Source organism: Podarcis liolepis, assembly GCF_965112155.1.
Source record: "Podarcis liolepis genome assembly, chromosome: 7".
NCBI lineage: Eukaryota > Metazoa > Chordata > Lepidosauria > Squamata > Lacertidae > Podarcis > Podarcis liolepis.
The window spans coordinates 76,688,418-76,700,132 of NC_139561.1; the positions used below are offsets into that span (position 1 = coordinate 76,688,418).

Sequence of the window (11,715 nt, forward strand, 5' to 3'; positions counted from 1 at the left end):
TCTTAGAAGTACAGTGGTGCCCCGCAAGACGAATGCCTCGCAAGACGGAAAACTCGCTAGACGAAAGAGTTTTCCGTTTTGGAGGTGCTTCGCAAAACGAATTTCCTATGGGCTTGCTTCGCAAGACGACAATGTCTTGCGAGTTCCTGCTGGGTTTTTCCCCCTTCCCCCCTTTTTCTAAGCCGCTAATCCGCTTATCAGCTGATCCGATCAGCAGATAAGCCGCTAAAAGCCGCTAAAAGCCGCTAAAAGCCGCTAATAGAGCTAATCCGCTAATCCGTCAATGGGCTTGCTTCGCAAGACGAAAAAACCGCTAGACGAAGAGAATCACAGAACGGATTCTTTTCATCTTGTGAGGCACCACTGTATAAGTAAATACACTAAGGATTCTTAGAGCAAAAATAGATAAGTAGGATTGACGGAGGATCGGTTATCAAGAAGAATGACTGCAACATACCAGTCATTCAGTTTCAGCTAAAGTACTTGGTGCCTTTGCAATCTTTGAATGTGTCAGAGAGTTCGAAAACCCCCAACAATTTTGAGATGAGTGAAGTTGCCTAGTGAGTAAGGGTGGACCACACAGATTGGGCACCAGAGGCAGCTAAAGTGTGTTTGGACGCCTGGTCTCCTAGATCAGCGTTCTTCAACTTTGGGTCCCCAGATATTGTTGATGTCTGTCCAGGCCAAGGACAGCCTAGGCCAAGGATGGTGGGAGTTGTAGTCTAACAATATGTAGGGACCTGCTTGAAGTGATTCTCTTCCCAACTATGGAAGATGTGGTCTTCAGATGGGCAATGGTGGTAGTTGAAGCATCGCTGATCTAGGCTAGGGTGGGGACCTGCGTCCCTTCAGGTACTGCTCGACTACAATGTCCCTCTTCCCTGACAGGTGGCTATGCTGACTTGTGTCAATGGGAGTTGGTGACTTTGGTAATATTTGCACAGCTGCAGGTGCTCCACCTCTGATCTAGCAGGACTACTTGATAGAGTGCTGGATAGGCAGAAGAAGGACCAAAGCTTGGTGCTAGAGCATCTGCATTGCAAGTGGGTAGTCCCATTCTGTGTCCCTGATTATCGCCAGATGACAGAAAGTGGAAAGCAAGGGAGATGAGTGCATCCACAACAAGAGGGAATTCCACAACTGGGGGTGGGGAATGACCAACAAGGCCCTGACACAGCTGTTAAGGGGGACTCTATCTATCTATCATCTATCTATCATCTATCTATCATCTATCTATCTATCTCTCTCTCTCTCTCTCTCTCTCTCTCTCTCTCTCTATCTATCTATCTATCATCTATCATCTATCTATCATCTATCTATCATCTATCTATCTATATCTATCTATCTATCTATATCTATCTATCTATCTATCTATCTATCTATCTATCTACCTACCTACCTACCTACCTACCTACCTACCTATCTATATCATCTATCTACCTATCTATATCATCTATCTACCTATCTATATCATCTATCTATCTATCTATCATCTATCTATCTATATCTATCTATCTATCTATCTATCTATCTATCTATCTACCTACCTACCTACCTACCTACCTACCTATCTATATCATCTATCTATCTATCTATCATCTATCTATCTCTATCTATCTATCTATCTATCTATCTATCTATCTATCTACCTACCTACCTACCTACCTATCTATATCATCTATCTACCTATCTATATCATCTATCTACCTATCTATCTATCTATCTATCTATCTATCTATCTATCTATCTATCTATCCTCCCAAGAAAATTTTGAGATATGGGCTAGCAATACCGGAAGAGGCATTTCTACATGAGCCATTGTGAACCAGGGTTGCCAGTGTTTCCTCCCAGGGTGATGAAGTTTCAGCATGCTGGCCACAGATGCATACTCTCTAACATTTCGCCCATGAAAATAGGAATTGCTATTTAACAGCAGCAGCAGCAATAATAATAATAATAATAATAATAATAATAATAATAATAATATGGTTTTCCCAGTAGTGATGTATGGAAGTGAGAGCTGGACCATAAAGAAGGCTGATCGCCGAAGAATTGATGCTTTTGAATTATGGTGCTGGAGGAGACTCTTGAGAGTCCCATGGACTGCAAGGAGATCAAACCTCTCCATTCTGAAGGAAATCAGCCCTGAGCGCTCACTGGAAGGACAGATCGTGAAGCTGAGGCTCCAATACTTTGGCCACCTCATGAGAAGAGAAGACTCCCTGGAAAAGACCCTGATGTTGGGAAAGATGGAGGGCACAAGGAGAAGGGGACGACAGAGAATGAGATGGTTGGATGGTGTTCTTGAAGCTACCAGCATGAGTTCGATCAAACTGCGGGAGGCAGTGGAGGACAAGAGTGCCTGGCATGCTCTGGTCCATGGGGTCACGAAGAGTCGGACACGACTAAACGACTAAACAACAACAATATTTATACCACACCCATTGGACTGGGTTGCCCCAGGCACTCAAGTCTGCTTCCAACGTATATAAAATCATAATAAAACATGAAACATTAAAAACCTTCCCTATACAGGGAAACCGGAACGGCTTCTGTAAATCTGGGTTTGTCCCTGGAAAATAGGGACAGGGTCTGCAGATACCAAACCCTAACATTGGCCCTGCTTCAGTATCCTTAGATTAAATGTGCTTCTGTCTCCTTCTCCTCCTTCTCTTGTGCTTTTACTATTTGCACGTACAGCCAGAAATTCAGCAGGTGAGGCTTTTACCTATTACTGTCCACCACTTCTGTCCGAATGTCAAAGTCAGGATTCCATTGACCAAGAGACAGCATTAATCCATTTATTGTCGCAAATACAGTATACAGCTCATCTGTAAGAGGGAGCTGGTGTCACGGCGGTATTGCTGCATAGGACCATCTTGTCACTGCTTAACTGCAGTCACTTTGCACTGCCCTCTAGTGAGTCGTAGTGGCACTGTGGGCCTATATTTATATCCCAGAGATGGTGCCATCACTCACCCGGGCTTTTTGTTCCATTCCAGATGGCCCTGGGCTCAGTAGCAGTCAAATGCACTTCACTGGCTTCTACTGCATCTGCCCCCCGCGTTCTAGTCCTCCACCCCAGCTTCAGTGGCAAGTGGATGGAGAGACCTGCTATGGGAATATCCCAAGAGGGACCCTGAAGGTGGCTTGTTGAGTCCAGGCAAATGATGGCATCAATTTCCTGTGCCAGAAACAGAGCTTGGATGGGGATGACAATACCACCTGCTTTGGGACGGATCCTCTTGGGGCCTACAGAGTAAAAGATATTGCACAGCAAACCTACTTTTCCAAAAGATTGGGCTTCTAACATTAAAGCAGGCATGGCCAAACTTGGTCCTCCAGCTGTTCAATAGTCGAACAGATTATCTTGGAGGGCGGTTGTCAGGGCTGCCTCAGGTCTCAGCTCACAAAAGACCAATGCCAAGTTCTTCTTATATACAAGGATGTTTATTGCAGTTCATTATTGGTTCCACAACCGAGGCGTGCAGCCCCGCGTCTCTTAGCCTTAGACGTTAGAAGTCCCCTCTGAATCGGTCCCTCCCCTACACCAGTTTAATAAGCTAACACTGCTCCACCTTTTTCTCTCTTTCCTTTTCCGCAGGGTCTTTCTGCCTGCCGGGGTTCCTCCCCTCCTGCTTTCTCCTGAAGCGGAGTCTCCAGACTGCTCCTCCCCCCTCCTGCGGGCTTTGGGACCTGGCTCCTCCTCCTCCGGGCTCCCTGTTCTTCCGCGCGCCTCCTCATTTGAACTTGGCGCGCGCGCCCAACCTCTGACCTTCCTTTTGACAGTTATGCTACTCCCCTCACTGCCCTCCTCCCCTTCCGGGAGAACGGCTTGCTCTGATCCCTCCCCTTTCTCTGTCGCCGGAGCTGCTCCCTCTGACACACTGGAACCTCCCCCTCCTTCGCTGCGCTCTGGTGGGGAGGCTGGCCCTGATTCCCAGCTGCCGCTTTGGGGTCCCCTGCTGGCCCCCCGCTCCTGACACTTTCCCCCTGGGGCTCCCCTTGCCCTTACCACAGGCGCCCCCTTCTGGGAATCCTCTGATTCGCTGGAGAGACTCATGGAATCCCCTGCGTCATTGCTATCCTCTTCCTCGCTATCCTGGGATTCCTCTCCATCGCTCTCCATTTCCTGCCTTCCCTGTGCCTCTGTCTCTGTACCCCTGACAGCGGTCAACTTTGAAGGTTTTTATACAGAGGTTGGATGGCTATCAGTCAGCAGGGATGGCTCCAAAGGCACCACAGCTGTTTTGGGACTACAACCCCCATCATCCCTAGCTAACAGGACCAGTGGTCAGGGATGATGGGTACTGTAGTCCCAAAACAGCTGGAGGGCCACGTCTGGCCATGCTTGCATTAAGGAAAAGGAGAGGGATATGCACTGGATAGGTTGGATGACAATGGTTTTGATACAATGTCATCTATGGTTTCAGGATAGCTATAGAGTCACTCACAGGCGAGCACAGAGATGCCGGCATACAGTTTAAAGTTCCTACTCAACCAAATTGCAATAGGTAAGCCCCCCAGAGCTGAACCTGAAACATTGCCTGCAGCATTTGGAAACCTCAAAGAGGCAAATATAGGTTGCTGCTCCCGACTGAAGGGAACCCAGGAATCGTTGCATTATTAACAATAAAAACAACAACAAAAACCATTTTATTATTTATACCCTGCCCATCTAGCTGAGTGGCTTGCAGCACACATAAAAACATAAAAAAGCATCAAACATTATTTATTTATTTATTTATTTGATTTATATACTGCCTTTCATCATAAGATGTCAGGGAGATTCACAGAATAAAATGCAGGATAAAAACAAATAAATAAGTAAAGCAAAAACAGCAGAACAATAACATCAAAAGCTTCAGTATACAGGGCTGCCTTCAGATGTCTTCTAAAGGTTGTATAGTTATTTATCTCCTAGGTTTGGGGGTCAGTTCATTTACTATCTTGCCCGATGAAGAGTTCTGAGGAACTCTAAACCTTGCACACTATTTTATTTATTTTTAATTTTTTACATTTCAGTGGGCCTAATAAAGGTCCCACAATCCCTATTGTGGGATTGGGGATTTTGTTAATGGGCCAACATGGCTAACTTTGTTTTTCCCGTATAATAATAATAATAAATAATAAAATTCTATTTATTTCCCGCCCTCCACAGCCGAAGCCGGGCTCAGAGCGGCTAACAACAGTAAAATGATACAACATTCTAAAATCATTTCATTCTAAAATGATTCCTGGATCAATAACTGGGGCTAAAATCAAAGTAGAAGCAATTAATTCAGAATATGGGGGAAATGCAGAAGAGCAGATTTGGAGTGAATGTGCTGAACACAACAATACAGTGGTACCTCGGGTTAAGAATTTAATTCGTTCTGGAGGTCTGTTCTTAACCTGAAACTGTTCTTAACCTGAGGTACCACTTTAACAAATGGGGCCTCCCGCTGCCGCCGCACAGTCGTTGTGCAATTTCTGTTCTCATCCTGAAGCAAAGTTCTTAACCCGAGGTACTATTTCTGGGTTAGCAGAGTCTGTAACCTGAAGCGTCTGTAACCTGAAGTGTCTGTAACCCGAGGTACCACTGTATTTATTTACTGGAGCTCCAATGCAGCTGATGATTTGATATTGGAGCTTCCTGTGTTCTGGGCACTGTCCTCAGCAAAGGCATTTTCAAATGCAGAGAGGAGTGAGCGCCTCAGCTTCTGCCTGAAATCATAACCCATGAAGGCATACAAGATGGGGTTGAGGCAGCTGTTGATGAAAGCCAAGCAGTATGCCAAACATTCACCAATAATAAAAAGCTCTGACTTTTCCTGGTTTCCTGGTTCTTTCTTGTAGAAAGAGAGGATATGAGAGGGTAGCCAGCAGACAAAAAAGGCCACAGTCACTGCTGTGATGACCTTGATGGGCTTGTTTGATTGGCTCAACTGCTTCCTCCTCAGTTTCAGAACAACTGCCCCATAGCAAACGACAGTGACACTGAAGGGGATGACGAAGGCAAAGATGAATTGACTGATGGTCATTGCTTTGTGAGTGAACTTCTTTTGTTCCTCAATGCTGCCATAATCATAGTCACACCACTTCTTGTCAACTGAATATAGAATCTCTTTGCTGAAATAGAAGCGTGGTGAACATAGCACCAAAGCCAAGATCCAAACTCCGAAGGCTACAATGGAAGCTCGCTGAGGGGTGCGGTGATTATGAGCCCACACCGGCCACAGTGTAGAAATACATCGATCAAGGCTGATGACCATGAGGAGGTAAATGCTGGCATAAAGGTTGAGGTAGCTAAGGGTGCTTCCGATTTTGCACATCATGTGGCCAAATGGCCACTTTTCCAGGACTAAATTGGTAATTATCAGGGGCAGGGAGAAGGTGAATGTGAAATCAGCAATGGCCAAGTTGAGGAACCAGACAGTGTTGACTGTCCTCTTCATACGGAAGCCGGTGATGAAAATGACCAGCCCATTCCCAGTGACCCCCAACAGGAAGATAAGGCTGTAGGCTACTATAGTGAAAATATCCATCCTCCTCACAAGGTCATCATTTGAATTGCTATGAGCTGTTGGTTCAGTTACACTCATCATTCCGTTCTGTGTGAGAGTCTACTCTTCTCCTTCTTTTCCTTGCTGAAACAAAATAATAAGAAAATAAGAACTAATGTACTGGTCCATCTTGCTCATCCTCCTGTTTATCGCAGTAGCCCAGCCAGATGCATGTGGCAGCTCACAAGCAGGGCAGATAAGGAACGCGCCACGTTATTTGTCCCCAAGAATATGGAATGGAGAAATATCCTGCCTCTAAATATGAGGTCCCCATTTAGCTATTGCTAAAGATGAGCAAATCTCTCCATCTGGATTTTCTCAGTTTCTCATTTTTTTCCTAATCTTAAATTCAGTTCCCCACACTTCCAGATCAATTTGCAATTAAAAAAACCCCTCGTGAAAATTCATCAACATTTCTGTACAAATGTATTATAATGTACACCTTTCTGGAAAGCAATTTAATTTTGTATGCTTCTCCCTACACGTTTTAATGTATACTGTGTTTCAGCAGATGCATTTTTCAAAAGTATTTGGCTGAAGGAAATGGCGAAGGATAGCTGTGTTCCAGTTCTCTTGTTTCAGAATGTTCAAATTATGAAATGAATTCAAATTATGAATGTTCAAATGAGAAATGAATACAATTTCTCCCCATTCTTAGCTGTTGTGCTTAATAACAACTCTCAGCCCCCTTAGCAAAGTTTGGTTCCCAATTCCCAGGACTCCTTGGGGGAAGCAGATTCAGCCACAAAGGCCTATGCCTTTAACACATGCATTCCAGAGAGAAATCTAGCTCATGTAGCTGTCCCAATTTAGAGATGCAATGTTTGTGCAAGATATACCTGATAGATATATCCTGGTCATTTACATGCTAAAGAAGTGAATCCAGTGTTAGGGAAAACTGGACACCCTCCTCTCAAGCTATGTGTGCTTACCTTCTAAGCCAGACGAGTTGTCCTTCAGTCTCTTTGATTTCTTCCTGCAGACTGTTGGAGGAGTTTTCTGGAAGATATTTATATAGGCAGAAAAGGGTTTACTTTCAGAGAGTAACGCCTGCAGGACGTTTCATCGTGTCTGCAAGAAGGAAATTGGATTGGCAGAGAATCCGTTATCAGGAAAAAAAGGAGTATTGTGTAAGAGTCCTTTAGTTCCAACTAAAGTACTCTGTGCCCTTCTGGTCTTTCTCCACATCAGTTCGGTATGTTGAAGTTCAAATCAGAATGTTAAAAAACGAAACCTCTCCTCAACTGAGCAATTTTTTGAGACAAAAGAAGTCACCTAGTGAGTAGGGGTGGGCTACTCAGGCTGGGCAGCAGGGGTGGCTAGGGTATGAAATCAATCTTTGAACGAGCCAGACCGTTCACAAAAAAACCCAACAATTTTTAGACAAGTGGATTGAAGTTGCCTTGTGATTAGGGGTGAATCACACAAGTTGGGCACCAGAGGCAGCTAAGATGTGTTTGAAGACCAGGTCTCCTAGATCAGCGTTCTTCAACTTTGGGCCCCCAGGCATTGAACTGTCACTCCCAGGGTCCCACACACACAGCCAATGATCAGGACTAGTGGGAGTTGTAGTCTAACAATACCAGGGGGACCAAGATTGAAGCTACTCCCTTCACAACTATGGAAAGTGCAACCTTGAGATGGACAATGTTGGGAGGTGAAACAGCACTGAACTCAACCAGGGCAGGGGTTTGCCGGACTACAGCTTCCATCATCTGGTACAGCTGGCTATGCTGGCTGAGGCTGATGGAAGTCGATTATTCCACAGGAATATAGCATAGAAAAGGTTCAAATGGCCACCCATCTTTGCACATGTGTGGTGGATGGATTGAAAATGTTTTCAGCAGGTGCCAAAGAGATGTCAGTAAGGGGGATGAGTGCATACTCTCCAATGTTTCTCTGATGAAAATAGGGATGTCCTGTTCTGTAACGATATAAATAGTAATAATTTTACTATTTATACCCCCGCCCATCTGACTGGGTTGCCCTAGCCACTCCGAGCAGCTTCCAACATATATGAAAAATCATAAAACATTAAACCTTAAAAAACTTCCCATACATGGCTGCTTTCAGATGGATCGGGGGTCGGATAACTCCATACCCTCCATCATTTCTCTGATGGAGAAGGAAAGGCAGGACATTTTGGGATCAAATCAGAAACCAGGATGGCTTCTGTAAATCTGGGAGTGTCCCTGGAAAATAGGGACACTTGGAGGGTCTGCGAGTGTATCTCCCATGGGAGGGAATTCCACAACCAGAGAAATATGATGGTGGGCAGGACTATCAATACAGCATCCTGAGCATGCTGAAAACTCAATGTAGAATAGATTTGCGGACTTCTTTAATTGTAGGACTCTTGTACCTTTTACAGTTGCATGCGCAGGCAGGAATTAAGCAAGTGAGGCTCTTATCGATCACTGCCCAGCACTTTTGTCAGTTTGAGGGAGACCACCATCCTGTTCTCTCAGTGCCCAGACAGATGTTTTTGGGAATCCTGCAACCAGGACCTGAGCACAGTAGCAGTGATCCCCACTTGTGATCCCTAACAACTGGTACTCAGAGGCATACTGCCTCCAACATTGGAGTTAGAAAAGAGCCATCATGGCTAGCCAGCCACAGATTTCAAAATGATTTCACTTGCATAATTGTGCAACTCATATTGAGTTAATCAGAATGTGCACAGGCAGATTATTCAGCGAAATAAGTCAGTGGAAAAAATATGATAAGGATTTCATAAACCCATTTCTTTTCTAATTAATTCAGTAGCATTCTCTCTTCCCAAAGGAAGAGAACACAATTGTTCAGTGTGTTCAAATTTGCCTCTTCTGCATTTTTATCACATTCTGAATGAATTTCCTCTACTTTGATTTCAAGTCTGGTTCTTGGTCCAGGAAGAGGGAGGTGTGTACATGAAAATCAAAGTTAGTCACATTGGCCCATTATGAAAACCCTCCCAAATCCACATTAGAGTAAGACCTTTTTCAGGCCAACCAAAATGTCAGAAAATGATGTGCAAGATTTCTCCAGAACTCTTCATCAGGCTACACAGAGGTGGTGAGAGCAGGGGAAGAAGATGACCGATGTTGAAGCCATAGAAGTGGAATCATTGGGTCTTCAGATGCCATTCAAACCTACCTAACCTTAGCTCCTGCCATCTTGGAAAATGGTCAGGGTGGATGAAGAGAGCTGAAGTCCAGCAGCTTTTGGAGGTTCAGAAACTCAACATCCCTGCTACAGTCTCAATTTAATTGTGATCAAATTAAGTTCTCCTAGGCACAGTGCATATTTCAGTTTGCTCCCAGTGTTGGTTGTAGGGCTGTTGGGATAAAGAAGCATACAATAGTTGACCCTCCTAGATGGGCCTTTACTCTGGTACAGTACAAAGTAGTATTCTCCATTAGCTTATGCTAGCTATCAATCAATGTTGTTGTGTAATCCCAAATCACAGCATCATCACAGGAAGGAAAAATATTCCTATGTTTCTGTTCTCCCCACAGCATCCAGCATGTTCCCCAACCCATCAAGTCATCATTCCAGAATGCAGGTTTGGTTTGGTTTGGTTTGGTTCTACTTTGATTACAATGAGACAACTGATGTTCCCACACTCGGGCAGAACTACCTGTGGCTCTGGCAGACCCATTTCCCCCCAATATAGGTGCTTGGTGGCAAATCTTTAAAGGAGCTGGGAGGGACCTTTCTAGCAGAAAACTGATGGGAGAGCAATCCTGAACCTTTCTTCCTTTTCCCACCACCATTTCACCTTCAATCCGGAAGAATTCCCTTAAACATTAGGAAGAACTTTCTCTTGGTAAGAGCTGTTCAACAGTGGAATGGTCTCCCTCAGGTTATGGACTGTCCTCCATTGGAGGTTTTCAAGGAGAGGTTGGGTAGGCATCTGCTTTGTATGATTTTGTTGAGATTCCTGCATTGCAGGGGGTTGAACTAGACGACCCTCAGGGTCACTCTCAACACTATAGCTCTGTGATTCTGTGATTCTAGGTTTCCCTTTCAAAGAGGCAATGGAGGAATCCAGTGCCTCCTCCTCACTGCTTCTTTTCTGATGGAACTCATTCACTGAGCCCACTTTCTAAGCATTTGGTTTACTCTTGTAGATTGGTATCTTAGAGGATTTCCTAGAAGATATGTTGACAAGATCAGCATAACACACAGGAAGTGAGACTGCGAAACACTTGGCAATCAAGACAAGAGCTCAGATGGCCTCAGTGGGTTTTGGAGAGATGCAATCGGGGTTGGGGAGCCTTTGGCCCTTCAGTTGTTGCTGAACTACAACTCCCATCAGCCCCATCAAGCGTAGGCAATGGCCAGAGATTATAGAGTTGTAGTTCAGCAACATCTGCAGGGCCAAAGGTTCCCCACACGTAATAGAACCAAAGTCTTGCTCGTATCATGTTTCATGTTATATGTAACATTCTGCAGAGTTTGCTACTCCAGCTGCATTTCAGACCCTCCAAGTGCCCCTATTGAAGTTGCCTAGTGATTAGGGGTGGATCACGCAGGTTGGACACCAGAGGCAGCTAATAATAATAATAATAATAATAATAATAATAATAATAATAATAATAATTTATTATTTATGCCCCGCCCATCTTCAAGTCCTTGTGAAAATGTGTCAGTAATTTAGAGTGCATTCCTCCTTTTGTGCGCCATGTGACCTAATGCACATTTTGGCAAGGAGTCTCCTTTAATGCTTTCACATCCACATTCAGTTGGAGAACTGTATTGCAACATTTAGGGAAATAAGAATTTGAAGGACAGTTGCATTTCGATTTGCATATTGTTTAAGAAAGTGTGAAACTGGCAGTACTCCGTTTCTCTCCCATCCTTGCCTGGGGATCCTCCAGTGCTTGTTCCTTGCTGGCTTAGGCCAGCAGCTGTCACACTTTGCCATCTTCTCTCAATTCCTCCCAGGAGGCATGACTGCGATGTGCAAAGAGGCTAGCCAGCCCAGGCCATGCAATCCCACCGCCTTTCTACATGCCAGATCTACTCAATTGATACATGCTGGTGGAATTCTTTTGAGTATGTAGCCAATAGATGGCAGGCAGAGCAGCAAGTGATGCTGGAGGAAAAGCTTCCATGCAGAGGAATATAGGAAAATGCCTTTTCCTGCATCATATTGTTGTTCCAGCAAGACCAATATTGTCTACAC

General features: G+C 44.6%; 1 protein-coding gene across 1 annotated transcript; it reads right to left on the reverse strand.

The window, feature by feature from the left end:
* Positions 1–5,169: 5,169 nt before the first annotated feature.
* On the reverse strand, positions 5,170–7,610 carry LOC310711812 (formyl peptide receptor 2-like). The gene is made up of 2 exons (XM_083514087.1): positions 7,478–7,610; positions 5,170–6,629 (listed from the first exon to the last, which is right to left on the reverse strand). Exon 2 carries the CDS (start codon positions 6,585–6,587, stop codon positions 5,592–5,594), a length of 996 nt encoding a protein of 331 aa, XP_083370213.1. The 5' UTR covers positions 6,588–6,629; positions 7,478–7,610; the 3' UTR covers positions 5,170–5,591.
* Positions 7,611–11,715: the final 4,105 nt, after the last annotated feature.